Source organism: Mytilus edulis, chromosome 4, assembly GCF_963676685.1.
Source record: "Mytilus edulis chromosome 4, xbMytEdul2.2, whole genome shotgun sequence".
In the NCBI taxonomy this organism is placed as follows: Eukaryota; Metazoa; Mollusca; class Bivalvia; order Mytilida; family Mytilidae; genus Mytilus; species Mytilus edulis.
In genome coordinates this window covers 66,211,058-66,226,023 of record NC_092347.1, presented here as the reverse complement: position 1 = coordinate 66,226,023, position 14,966 = coordinate 66,211,058, and the positions used below count along the sequence as shown (strand labels likewise).

The window sequence follows — 14,966 nt, the reverse complement described above, 5'->3', positions numbered from 1 at the left end:
CGGAAGGGATTATCCAGTTTTGCTTCTGCTTCAGTAAAACATAATATCTCGATCAATTGTATGCAACGACGCAGGTCCAGTTCACTCATTAGTTACTATATTGTCTTCTTAACAAACCCACCGAATACTAGTTTTCATTAAAGAGATCAACAGAGTGCTTTTTAGCTCACCTGGCCCAAAGGGCCAAGTGAGCTTTTCCCATCACTTTGCGTCCGTTGTCCGTCGTCCGTCGTCTGTCATCGTCCGTCGTCGTAAACTTTTACAAAAAACTTCTCCTCTGAAACTACTGGGCCAAATTAAACAAAACTCGGCCACACTCATCATTGGGGTATCTAGTTTAAAAAATGTGTCCGGCGACCCGTCCAACCAACCAAGATGGCCGCCATGGCTAAAAATAGAACATAGGGGTAAAATGCAGTTTTTGACTTATAACTCAAAAACCAAAGCATTTAGAGCAAATCTGACATGGGGGTTAATTTGTTTATCAGGTAAAGATCTGTCAGTCCTGAAATTTTCAGATGAATCGGACAACCTGTTGCTGGGTTGCTGCTCCTGAATTGGTAATTTTAAGGAAATTTTGCTGTTTTTGGTTATTATCTTGAATATTATTATAGATAGAGATAAACTGTAAACAGCAATAATGTTCAGCAAAGTAAGGTTTACAAATAAGTCAACATGACCGAAATGGTCAGTTGACCCCTTTAGAAGTTATTGCCCTTTATAGTCAATTTTTAACCATTTTTCGTAAATCTTAGTAATCCTTTACAAAAATCTTCTCCTCTGAAACTACTAGGCCAAATTAATCCAAACTTGGCAACAATCATCTTTGGGTAATTGTGTTAAAAAAATTGTCCGGTGACCTGTCCATCCAACCAAGATCCAAAGCATTAAGAGCAAATCTGACATGGGGTAAAATTGTTTATCAGGTCAAGATCTATCTGCCCTGAAATTTTCAGATGAACCAGACAACCCGTTGTTGGGTTGCTGCACCTGAATCGGTAATTTTAAGGAAATTTTGCTGAGATTTACAAATAAGTCAACATGACAGAAATGGTCAATTGACCCCCTAAGGAGTTAACTACTTCCATTGATCCTTCAAAAACAGATGCCAACAATAACAACTTGTTAGGTTTAAATGTGTTTTATGAATTTATTACAATCTTAATCATCAATTTCTTCGTCTGTTGAAACCTTTAAGATTTTTTCTCAGTACCTTTTTGTTTTATTAAGGGACGTAACACCACTACTAACCGTGTATGAAATAAGCCCCGCCTCCCTATTGACTTAATATGAAATATACACAGTCTCCAGGACTCTTTTATCTTTTAACCAATCATATTCCTAGAAATTTTTAGGCGGTAAGATAATAGCCAGGACACACCATGTTGCTTATGAAAGTTTAGAGCAGTGATAGATCTAATTGGCTAGATCACATTCGGTAAAAGGGGGGGGGGGTGGGTTACGAACATATCCATCGTCAACTGTGAAACATGCTTAACCATTTGTGTTGATCTGGAAAGTAGAGTACCTTAGAATAAATGTGTAAAAACTTTGGAGATATTATTGTGTGAAAAAAGTGATTTTTTACCACGAAGAGCCGCACCACGAAAGGATTTTCGGGGTATGCTAATTCACGGAAAAATGAATCACACATTTCGTATCCCGAAAATTTAACCACATATGTGAAAATGTCCCAGCTTCGAAACGAGCCGTCATACATATCCAAGTTTAAGATATGGACTGAGCTAGAGAAGAAAACGTTTCCATTACCGCCTATGTAGAAACAGTTGCGCTTGTTGCCCTATCTATCAAGGAAATCAGGATAGGAGGTACAAGCCCTGAAATACGTATGTAGACGTTACTGGAATATTGCTACATAGTATTGAAAAGTTCACAATGAGGAAGCTGAAATATTTTGTTTTGTCTTGAAGTTTGTTTTCAACCGCCCTTCAGTGTCAATTTATATGCCAAGATATGAAGTAGATTTAATTCTATCTGCTGTGTCCTATACCTCAAGTACGATGGGATAAAGCCATATACTTCATAATAAAGACGGCATAAAGATAAGAAAGATAAAATAAAATTGATACCAAGACAATTAATATTGGTTACATACAAACATACAAACATATATATCTGACCACATTTATAAACATTATATATACATATATGTATCCCCTCCATTGTTAAAAGTAAATATGGTTACAATGATAAATGTATATAATCTCTGAGAGGAGGTGAATGACTGGGTTACAGGTGCCTTATTTTATGAATTTTTCGTCTGTCATATCTGATATTATTTAAACACCTTAAGCTCAGGACATATGTCCATTGTCATTGTCATAAGATCACTATATATAAATTTTGTACATGGGTATCCTTACAAGGTCCATATGGCTGTCAGACAGGGACCACATGGCCTTTACACTTCATGGATCAGTGATCAATGTTCAGTTATCGTGGGCAAGTCCATATCTCATATACTAGTTATGAGGTCAAAAATATTTTTAGAAATTTATTGATTTTAAGGTTCATCATAACAAATGGACAAATATGGCCGTATTTTCACCTCAAAAACTACTCTGTGTACAGACTTACCGGTGCTGTTTGAAAAGTTTTAAGGCCTAACATCCACTAGATATATAAAAGTTAAATGCATTTTGTGTTTAAGAAAGATAAAATCTTTCTTGGTTTTTGATGGGCATCTTTTTTCCTTTCTGCAGAAAGGTGTAAACATAAACGAACACCTGAATTACTTTGATACTGTCCACTCACTGACTCAGATAAACTCTTTAACTCACCTATACTAGTTGTGAAGATACCTCTTGTCCATGTCAATTAAGGATAATCGAAACAATACAAACCGGTTTTTTTTTTTACCTGAGAGAGCATCACAAAGTTGTAACTTTGTTAATTTTCACACCTTCTGCATGAAGGAAAAAAATGCCCATCAAAATCCAAAAGAGATTTTATCTTTCTGAAACACAGAATGCATTTCACTTTAATATATCTAGTGGATGCCAGGCATTAAAACTTTTCCAACTTCACAGGTTAGTCTGTACTCAGAGTAGTTTTTGGCATGTAAATACAGCTGTAAATAGTCTTAATGCGGTAGGTTTCATTCGTGAAAAATGGAAAGGGATAGTAGTAACAACATAAGGAACATATCCGATATCATCTATGAAACGGTTACCCCATGAACTGTGCAATTGATTACACTAGCAGTAGTACTACATTTAAGCAGCCATGTTCAGTTCTTCTTAAAGACATTTTAGATTTTGATGACTCTGAATAATACTGTCTCATTTACAAACGTGAAGCCAATGGCTGTAAAACTTGTGGAACTTTAAACAGATGCTCAATTCACTAGCAATTTAACTAAAACGTCTTATTTTAGCAGAAGATGTGATAATCTGAATTAGATAGCACCCTTTGCGGATTGTTATACGTCGGTGCTACGACAGGAAAGCTTAAAAAGTATATGCGACCATAGATCAGACATCAACAACAATTCAAGCGACATTGTTTACCAGCATTTTAATCGGCCTGATAATTCAATCGTTTCTATGAAAGTTTGCATTATCGAAAAAAAATAAAAATCCACAAAAAAAAACTCCTCTCCGTAGACAAAAAAGAGGACTACTGGATTCGACAATTGGGTACTGTGACACCATATGGTTGCTCTGACAAAATTGATGGTATAGGTATTCTATCTAGTCCTACCTGTAGCTCGGTGAATTTGACGAATATTTTCAATTCTACTTCTCGACGTAGACGCAGTCATGGTCATCGTCACTATACATCACCAACTCTGCATGATGTCTCTATTAACGACTTTCTGCAAGATATACCAAATCCGGTAGGTATGCATTACATTATCACGAATCTTCATTACTCCTTTCAAAACTTCATTCTCTGTTCAATTCAGGTTTGAAAACCATGGTTAAAACCCCTCATTCAAACCAATAAAAACTTACTACTATCATTTCGGATATTGCAAGTCCAAACGTTTCAAGCCAGTTCACATTGGAAACGATGAAAAAGATAAAACATCTTTCCTTAATGGAGACCTTTGTCAACAAAGATTCTCGATGTCGTCAACATGGGCAATATCCTACATTATGAATCGGTTCAATCGAAAATACCTCCCTATTTTAAAGATCAGTCTGAACAACTCATTTCTTATACCTATACCAAACCAATTGCAACTAACATTTTCAACTACACACATGTTTTGCAGGATCTCAATATTGACGACTAAACCTCCTGATTGCACCTGTGCTAGTTCCCAATTCACATATAATCCGACTTCCTACGTTATTTCCGGTGATCTCAACATTATCAGTAACACTTCCTTGTGAAATGTGTTATCTAAAGGTCCGAAATATTGTGAGCCTTAATCCATCAATTGAAAACACAACTTCAAAATACTGATGGAATCAATCGAAAAGTATACCAGGCAGTGGTCTAAACGCAAGAAAGAAGACGTAGATACTCTTTCCGAATGAATTAAGGCTGTGGGGTCGTTGATACAAATCGGAATTAAGAAACTAAATGGGTCTATCAATACCCATGCTACATCAACCTTTAAAGACCCAAATGTTGCAAAGCACTCGTCCTACCTCCATGACACATATGTTGTTGTACCCGCATATAAAGTCCCAAACAACATTGTCTTTGTATGAAAATTTCATTACATAAACTGCTTGATTTATGAGTTAGGTATTGACCATTCACTTGGAAACTCAACATATACCCCGACGACACTTACCAAAGAGGAAATCCTGGATAATCATAGGTCTGTACTTTTTCAATCAAAGATGCATACACTGGATCTTCCATTTCTGTATTAGATACCTAAACTACATAAGTGTCATTACACACAACGGTATGCCGGTATTGCTGGGTTTTCCAAGTGCTCCACGAAACATCTTTTTAAATTATAGACATCTATGTTATCAGCAATCAAAGTCGGGCTTCAAAGTTATTGAGAAACTGCCTGTTCTAGAGGTGATGTGAATCATATGTAAATACTAAAATAAGCCAATGATCCTTTAGAATACATACAGTCTAAGACTCTTTCATCTTGCAATAGTATAAAAACATTTTTTTTACCTTTCTACACTTTACACAAGTATTCCCCATTCTAAACAAAACGGGCAAATTGAAATAGTTGGTTTTGCTTTATTTCATAAAAAAAAAAATTTCCAACGTAGATACAGGTATCTTGTCTTATGGAGGGATTAGTCCTACTTTGTAAAAAATCACTCCGATTTTAACACAATAATTTCTAAAACTGACATTATCAAGATGCTTGATTTCTTGATTGACAACATATTTTTAAGAAAAAAATTAGATGAACCCCCAACATATTTGTTACGCTTGCTGGACGTGTTTTTCAACAAACTATCAGCATTCCCATGGGAACCAATTGTGCCCTTTTTCTTGCGGACTTGTTTCTTTATTCGTATGAGGCTGACTTCATACAGGAAGTTCTTAGGAAAAAAAATAAGTTAGCTATATCCTTTAAAAAGTACTGAACTCCGAGGAAAACTCAAAACGGAAAGTCCTTAATCTTAACTTTACCTTCTGCTATATAGATTATGTTCTCTCGGTATGTTGAATGCATCTATCCCATCAAACTAGAGATAAAAGATACAACAGTTTCAGTTAAGTCTGCCTCATATGTTGACTTACACCCAAACATTGACAATGGGGGTCGGTTGAAAACAAAACAAAACTTTACGACAGAACAGATAATTTCGGCTTCCTCATTCTGAACTTTCCATATGTTTGTAGCAACATTCTAGCAGCGACTGCATACGGAGTATATATCTCCTATTTGAAATTGATACGATATTCCCGGACTTGTATTTCCTATCATGATTACCCTGAAAGAGAGTTGTTACTCACAAGGAAGCTATTAAACAAAGAGTTCCAAATGGTTAAGTTGAAATCATCCTTTCGTTATATTTACGGACGCCGTCACGAGTTGGTCGACCATTATTGAAGATATATTTCACAGATGGTATCGGATATGTTCCTTATGTCTAACTATAAACCCGTTCCCTTTTCACTTATGTGAGCTACCGAATTAGACTATTTACTGGGTTTGTAATAACTTGAACAACAAGACGGGTGCCACATGTGGAGCAAGATCTTCTTACCCTTTCCGGAGCACCTGAGATCACCCCTAGTTATTGGTGGGGTTCGTGTTGCTTAGTCTTTAGTTTTTTATGCTGTGTCTTGTGTACTGTTTGTCTTTTTCTTTTTAAGGTAAGGCGTTATGAGTTTGTTTTCGATCTATGAGTTTGAATGTCCCTCTGGTATCTTTCACCCCTCGTTGGAAGATTTCTTGCTATTGCCCAATACTGTACTTTTGCGCAAATACTACGTTTTTGCGCAATACTACGATTTTGTGCAGTACTATGCTTTTCCGCAATACTGTGATGTGACGCAATACTGTGTTATTGTGCAATTATGTGCAATCGAAGATTTCTTGATATTGCACAATACTTTGCTATTGTGCAATACTGTGCAGTTGTAAATGTAAAAAATCAGAAAGTTCAAACAAATTTTAGAAAAAGTTTAATGATTCCCAAATTAAAAATGAAAAAATAAATTTCCCCCAAATATTGAACCGTCCTTGGAGTAATTACCCCCAAACTCAATCCCAGCTTTCCTTATGTTGTATGAATCCTTGTAGTACAATTTAAGAGAGATTCATACACTTAAACATAAGTTAGTGTCCTGTTAAAATACTTAATAAAGTGCAGCTATTTTAAATACTAAAAGGATATGCATTTACATTTCTTTCCAAGAACACAGTACATTTTAATCAATGCGAAATAACTACAAACTTTAACAGTACGAATCAACTACATTTCCGACAGTTATTTAAATAATAGGGCCTACGCATTGTTTCATGTACATGTACAAGTACAATTTATACTATTGTTTAAAAAAAAGAAAAAGAACGTACTAAAGGAGTACTAGAAAATAAAAGGACAACGCCATAGTTAACTGGAATTTCACCAAAATAAAGAAATAACGTCGAACAAGATACAACACAGAGAAAAGAAAGACAACAAAACGTCAGAATTGCCAAACTACTTACGTTTGGAGAATCCATGTGCACTGGATAGTCACAAGTTCTACTCATGTTTAGAAGTTATAATCTTCTTATAAAGCGATATGAAGGTTTTTTTAACCTAATAGATTACCAAATACTCGAAATCTTATTTTTCATTCTGACAGGAGAGGGATGGTTATTAAAAAAAAGTTTGCAAAAATATATCTATTTCTCGAGTCATATATAACGACAAGGTTTAGAAACTCTTGTTCTAATCATGTTGACTTTGATTGACATATTTTCATATGAATCAGATCAATTTATTTTCAAAATGCAGCTACGATCCTTTATAGTACCGGTGTCATATGGAATTTTGAACCCCCTAAAAAGTGAACCTGGGGTCAAATAACATCCGGTAAAATGACCACGGGGTCATTATACAGCATACTGAAAAATCCTAGCTTACCGAGTCCATGTGTAAAGAACGTAAGCTGGTGTCATATATTACATGCAAAAAAAACATAAATCTTTAGTCACTTTTCATTTTAAATTACAGCAGTATTTTTTCTTATGTGCAATAATTATTATTTAAGTAAGAAATCAAAAGATACAAATAAAGATAACAAATAAACAAAGACTGGGAGAAACGCTTGAACATGAAGTTAAAAAGGCAGCCAGACCAGTGCACCGATAGGAAAAGCATCTCAAGCACATGCTATGACCATAAAAACATGCCTTAATTAAACTGACACATAGGGACATTTCGGTGAAGCAATTTATCATAGTCCTCTCAAAATATATAAAGTGATGATTTCTTCTCTATTTTTCTTCTCCGTGTAGGAAAAGTTCTGCTTGAAAAAAACTAACTATCCTTTGAGAGAATTATAGTCTACACCGGTTTTTTTGGCAGGTGATTGCGGTGTTCGATCAATCTAAAAACATGTCTGTTGAGTGTTTTGAAAATTTTCGATTGTTACTTATACTTTATTTATATACTTAAGCCATGGTGATGTATATTAGCCTTTTTTTGTAAAAAGACTTTTTGGAATTTGGGGTCCTCAATGCTGGTCAACTTTGTATTTGTTCGGCTTTATAACGATTTTAATCTGAGCGTCACTGATAAGTCTTATATATACGAAACGCGCGTCTGGCGTATCAAATTATAATCATGGTATCTTTTATAACTACTAGTATATTAGTTTTTGACGGATAGTTTTTAATTGGACCCTTCTGTATCCTCTCCCCGTCTTTCAAACTTTTGTACTCTTATCTACTTACATAATGTACTCGTTAAACCCATGCATGTTTATCAATATTATAGCTTCACAGAAATAACTACATATACTCAAACTTCTCTTTTTACAGTACTATTTATACCCACCACTGATTTAATTTTAAAAGAATTTGAAAACAAGACTTAAATTTTTGTCAGCATATGCATGTTTTCTGATTCATTTGAAAGAAATGCAATCCATCTCATATTTGAATGTATATTAAGACAGCCTTGTAATTATAAACATTTTTATCATGTTTTAAAAACAGAAAGAAATGTTTATAAGTGCAACACACGGTACTTGAGACAAGAAATCAATGTTTTCTTACACTTTTAAAATTCAAATGAAGTAAATATTTATATGCAAGAAAAATTGTTGACGCAGCAATGACAATCTGTTACACAGACTACTGTATATCTACTTAGTTGTCCCTATAGTGGTGCATTTATTTCCAGTGATCCTCGACCAACATATACAGTAATCTTGGTAAGAATAAACTACCAATAGTTTTTAATATTTACTTATTTTAGCATGTTTAGATCAATTTGATAAAGAATTTTTCAGAAACGCATTTCTCCATAGATTCACACAGCAATTTCCTTAAATTCCTTGATGTTTCTACTTTTTGCTCTGTTAAACTCTCTTTCAGCTTACTTCTATGCATTTTGTTATATATTTTTTCAACGTTATTTCAAGATTAAAGTTAACAATTCCAAGACTAGTTTTAATTATTCCAAGATCAAAATTAGAAATTCCAAGATTACATTTGATAATTCCAAGATTTATGTTGGAAATTTCAAAATTAGTGTTGACAATTCCAAGATTAAAGTTACACGTCTTTGAACCACTTTATCGTTTTATTCAGATACTTCTCAAAGTTCAACGGGAACATCAGAAGAGAACCCGTATACGGCCAATAAGTTGGGTTTCTATATATCACAAACAACCAAGATGTTAAACCGGTTACCATGGTTTAGAAGTTTAGAACCAAAGAACCAGGATACTGAGAACAAAATTGCGTTCAAAAATCTCACGACTTTTTATACCTTCAACGTATTTTCCAAAATCGTTATACTGCAAACCAATTAAAGTCTGAATGGCCTATATCTGTACTCGACTCTCCTGATTTTTTTCGCGACGAGTCTGAATTGGTCTGAATTTTATTTGACATTACTCGACCCCAGTCTTAACCATACTCGACTGTAATAATATGTACTTGACCGTTAACTATGACATTGAAAATAGTCTGAACTATTACTCGACCAGTCTGAAACAGTCTTAACCCATACTCGACCTGTACTCGACCTATTTTTTCAGTCTATTAAACCATACTCGACCAAAGGACTGACAAATTCTCGACCAGTCTGAACCATACTTGACCAAAACACCCCTACTTATTCTTAATTGAAACTGTTAAAATAAAATTCTTTTTAACTGAAATGACAACAGCCACAATAAAATAAAAGATATTATAAAAACAGATTTTAAATAATTACTTGATTCTCAGATTTATCAATATATTAATTTTTTATTTTTAGACTTTTGTTAAAAAAAAGGGTTTTATAACCAACAATCCACACCTTAACTGAGGAAAAACTAAATTTTAAGGTTCCTCTTGTTTGGCATGTCTGTAAGTGTTTATTTTTTAAACTTATTTTTTCCTAAATTTCTAAATAGAAATAAGATAGGTTTCATGGTTACATACAATAGTTAAATACCTATCTTTTAAATGAGGTAACAACAGCCAACAAAATCATTGAAATTGTTTAACCTTATATTAGAAATAAATGATCTATTGGGCATATATTATGTATAATATATATAAAAAAGGACTTAAAGAAATGAATAAACTTGTTCTTCTGATAAGTGGTAAAGCATAACATATACTACTGTTGCCTTTATTTACTCACCCCTTATGCTATTGATATTGTATTTACATTGTGTCATAGATCAAATTTGTTCGTTCAATGTATGTTCACGTGTGTAAAATGTCTTTAATTAATATTTTGTAATGCGTCTTTCTCTGTTGTGATGTTACACTGTTGTTTCAGATAAGAGGGAAAGCTTGTACCTATTAAAACGTTAAAACCCGCTGCATTTGTTTGCACCTGTTCTAAGTCAGGAATCTGATGTTCAGAAGTTGTTGCTCATAAGTGTTTCTCGTTTCCCGTTTGAATGGTTTTACACTAGTCATTTTGGGGGCCTTTAAAGCTTGCTGTTCGGTGTGAGCCAGGGCTCCGTGATGAAGACCGTACTTTGACCTATAAATTAATGGTTAACAAATTGTGTCTTGGATGGAGAGTTGTCTCATTGGCACTCTTACCATATCTTCTTATTCCGGACTATAATATTATATAATTTAAACATATCGGATGTTATTAACCTATGAAATATATTACCGCACTTACATATATATATGAAATTGACTACATTTACATCGATAATTAATGATATTAATGTATGTGATGTAGTAAAGACTTTCTTCATTAAGAACTTTGAACTAAATCTAACTTTGATCAGTAAAGCAGGTGAGACATTTCAGTGTTTGCACTTTTATTAAATTTGAAAAAAAGTTATAGGAAAGATACAAAATACCAGTTCAAGCAAGAACTTACAATAGTTGATGATGGAATGGTGTTAAACATTTTAGTGTCAAATGTGACATGCATTTCAGAATGAGATTATATCATGTAAAACAGAGATGACCCTGCTTTGTAAGACCGACACGTTGAGTCATATTTTTATCGGTTAGTACAGTTTGTAAAAAAAGTAAAATCACAAAAGTACTGAACTCCGAGGACATTCAAATGGCAAAATCAAAAGATAATACTCATCAAACGAATGAATAACAACTGTTATATTCCTGACTTCGTACAGGCATTTTCTTATGTAGAAATGGTTTATTGAATATCTCACTTGTATGACAGTCGCGTCAAATTCCATTATATTGACAACGACGCGTGGACAAAGCAAACAGACACAATAGGAAAACATGTCAAAAAAGAGGCACAGCAATCAACATGGTGTTATCATCTTAATCACCATAAAAAGCAAACATTTTGCATTTTAATTATACGATTTTATATATACATATGTAAAATCCACCCATAAAGGATTGAAAGATTTTAAGTACTGGGACCGAATTCTGACTCTGACAGACACATGGTTAGATAAACATTAACTCTGACCTAGAATCGGGCGTTTGACGTCACACAGGTAGACCTGTCATCTTTATCCTGGTACATTATCCTGACACTGAACCGATCAGTCTGCTTTTGTATTCTAAATGTCGTTGGATTGAAGATGAGGCAGCAAATACTTATTTCATGTCTTTAGGTCAAACTGCCACGGATTGCAAGACATGGATGTATAAGTGTAATCCTAATCTTATATTGTGACATTTGATTTTCTATACTATAATGCTTAAAAAGGTGTTTCTCTCGTAACATCCTTTAAACTTTGTATTCCATCAGCATACAGTGTGAAGTCTTATTAAGGCTTATTTAATGGCAACTTCAGACATGTTATTTTATAAGCCGTAGGTTATGACCGAAAAAAAATCTGTTCAGGCTATTTAAAGGGCCAAGTAAATAATATTTTGATAATACGTTGTAGTTTCTTTAAAAACTATACAAACTGGTTTCGCCGTATTATTATATATACTATAAGAATTTACATCTTTTTACCAGATTATACATCATTTTACCTGGTCCCAGTGATAGAAAATAATTCATACAAAAAATTAAAATCAAGACGATTTTCGTTCCTTGTTGCAATTTCTATTTCTTTGTCTTACATTTAATGTCATCTGCCATCTTATTGAATCTCCAATTTGTTCCCGCCTCTGTTTTATATTTAATTATACTTAAATGAATATGACTCGAAAATTTGAACGTCGAGATTTGTATCATCGTCGATTTCTTTACAGCATTTTTTTTGTTTCATACAAATAAAGATGTACTATTATGACTCCCAAGTGCGTATGCTATATGCATTTGACGTTAAATTAGATGTACTCTATAGTTGTCGCTCTTTGTAATTCTCCGAAGTAGTGATTATATCATGACATAGAAACATTCATGATTTTGATTATAATCGTTATTATTAATCTTAACAAAACTTCAAATGATTGTTTTTATATACTTATATTTTCTTGTCTTTCTCAATGTAACTAGGATAAAAGAAATTTTCTATGATTTCTCTGCTTCATTTTACTACTGCTTTCAGGTAGTATACTATATAATTAAGGATGTTAGAACACAATAAATGTATTATGGTTATTTCAAAATCATATCCTTCAATAGTTTCGTTGGGGTCTTTCTGTTCAGGATAAGCACGATAAATACAGGATATCTGGTCAAATTTAATGGCATTATGGTGTGAAAATTAACAAAGAGAGTAGGATTGAGGATTACGCCAACGAGAATGCAACAGGCTAACTCCAAAGAAAGAAACCAAAAAAAATATTTAAAAGACCAAGGGCATCTAGATGTTAACATATGTACGGTCTTCAACAACTAACCAATGTAAAAGCAACACATCAAGTACGTCTAGTTTCTTGTCTAGAACAATTTGAATTTTTAACTGGCATCAATTCCGAATTCTATTTTACGACACAAAAACAGTAAGATATGATTAAAGACAACCGCTGATAAAGTTATTGATTTGAGAGAGACTCATATGTTGAGGTTACACAATAAACATTTTATTATGTCAACTATTATAAGTAATAGTTCAGATTTAAAAAGAAGTGCATGTGCGTAGTAAAGTTTAATTGCTATATAATCGTCGATGTTTAACATTCCAGTTTGATTCGCAATAGCATTGTGTTGTTAGGTCTGTTTACATATTTTTTTCATGAATTTCAAAGGGTTTATTTTTATTCAAACGCTGTTGACGTATATATTGATTGAACTGGTTGCTAGTTATTTGCTTAACGTCCAGTGGTGAACATTTCATCAATGTTCAGGACGGGAACAAATAAAACAATATGTAAAATGATAAACACTACAATTACATTTTCATAACTAAATTGGCGATCAAATAATTGCTCTAAAAAAAAGTAACAAAATTTGTAGCTGTAGACGACCATATATAGGCAACCTTAACGACTTTGACTGGAGAGGACTTTATAGCCAGTCAAGTTCGTTAAAAAAAGTACTGTTGACGACGAACGAACGATAATTCGAGAAAACATGGTTGCCTATATAGATTGTTTGTTGTTCGCAATAAAAATGACATACACTTTGTATTTGACAAAACGTTTATGAATTTTTGGTCCTCAGTACTCTTTGACATCGTACTTTATTTGACATTTTTAATTCTTTTTATTCGAGCGTCACTGATGAGTCTTTTGTAGACGAAACGCGCGTCTAGCGCAAATACAAAATTTCAATACTTGTATCTATGATGAGTTTATTTACATGTTAAGGACGACGATAATTAAAGTAGCATTGGCTTATTGTTGGTATGAAGATATCCCTCGTATAACGCACTTTCGTCCGAGTTAACCTGTTATTTTTAGAACTTTGAAATTCGAAATTTTTAATTTTCGTTGTTTTTTCTCTCCTACATTTCCTTATCAGAACAATTAACATTCCATATACGTCATGGTAATAATCATTACATCATCTCGATTTTGAGGAAATATATTCATATTTCCTTCTTTTTATTGTAAACAATACCTACTTGCGTCATCCTTTTTTTCCCCGCTTTTTGACAAGGTTTTAAAGGTCAAGTTCGGAGATGGGAAGAAAAAGTTGAAACATGTTTAACATCTAATAAAGATTATTTATGCTTTGTTAGTATCAGTCAACATTTTTAACTAAAATTGTTGAAGTAAAAATCATAAAAGCCTTGGTTATAAGTGTCGCATTAAACATAACAAATTAGACGTGAGTTGAAAGGTGAATAAGTTTTGTTATATTTCACCTGCTTATTATAAAAAGGTAGCCCGGATGTCTTCTCAATGTAATGACGAACGTACATAAATATAAGTAATAGTTTGATTTATTATGCCTCATCTACGATAGTAGAGGGGCATAATGTTTTCTGTTCTGTGCGTCTGTGTGTCCGTCCGTCCATGCGTCCATCCGTCTGTTCCGTTTCAGGTTAAAATTTTTGGTCCAGGTAGTTTTTGATGAAGTTGAAGTCCAATCAACTTCAAACAAAGTACACATGTTCCCTATGATATGCTCTTTTTAATTTTAATGCCAAATAAGACTTTTGACCCCAATTTTACGGTCCACTGAAGATAGAAAATGAAAGTGCAAGTTTCAGGTTAAAGTTTTTGGTCAAGGTAGTTTTTGAGGAAGTCCAATCAACTTGAATTTTATTACACATGTTCCTTATGCTATTATCTTTCTAATTTAAATGCCAAATTATATTTTTATTTCATTTTCACGGTCCACTGAACATAAAATGATACTGAGAGTGGGGCATCCGTGTACTGTGGACACATTCTTGTTTGATCTGAATCATCAATTTATTTTTCAGTTAAAAGAAGGATAAGGATAGACCACAATGTTCAAAATGGTATGACTTTATATATATATTTGTAATATTTTAATAACAGTATATAGTATATAATGTTAGATTCTATACTAATAAACATTTATTAA

The 14,966-nt window shown here is 33.4% G+C and overlaps 1 protein-coding gene across 3 annotated transcripts in view; it reads left to right on the top strand.

Moving 5' to 3' along the window:
• Positions 1–14,966, top strand: part of LOC139520268 (temptin-like) — a 70,498-nt gene that overhangs the window by 50,836 nt on the left and 4,696 nt on the right. The window contains exons 1-2 of one of the 3 annotated variants that reach the window (XM_071312771.1): positions 8,656–8,832; positions 14,842–14,880. In XM_071312771.1, coding sequence (XP_071168872.1) covers positions 14,869–14,880 — 12 coding nt within the window. In that variant the 5' untranslated portion in view covers positions 8,656–8,832; positions 14,842–14,868. Of the gene's footprint in view, positions 1–8,655; positions 8,833–9,883; positions 9,977–14,840; positions 14,881–14,966 lie in introns of those variants that run through there. The other 2 variants (XM_071312773.1, XM_071312772.1) reach the window with 2 other exon arrangements.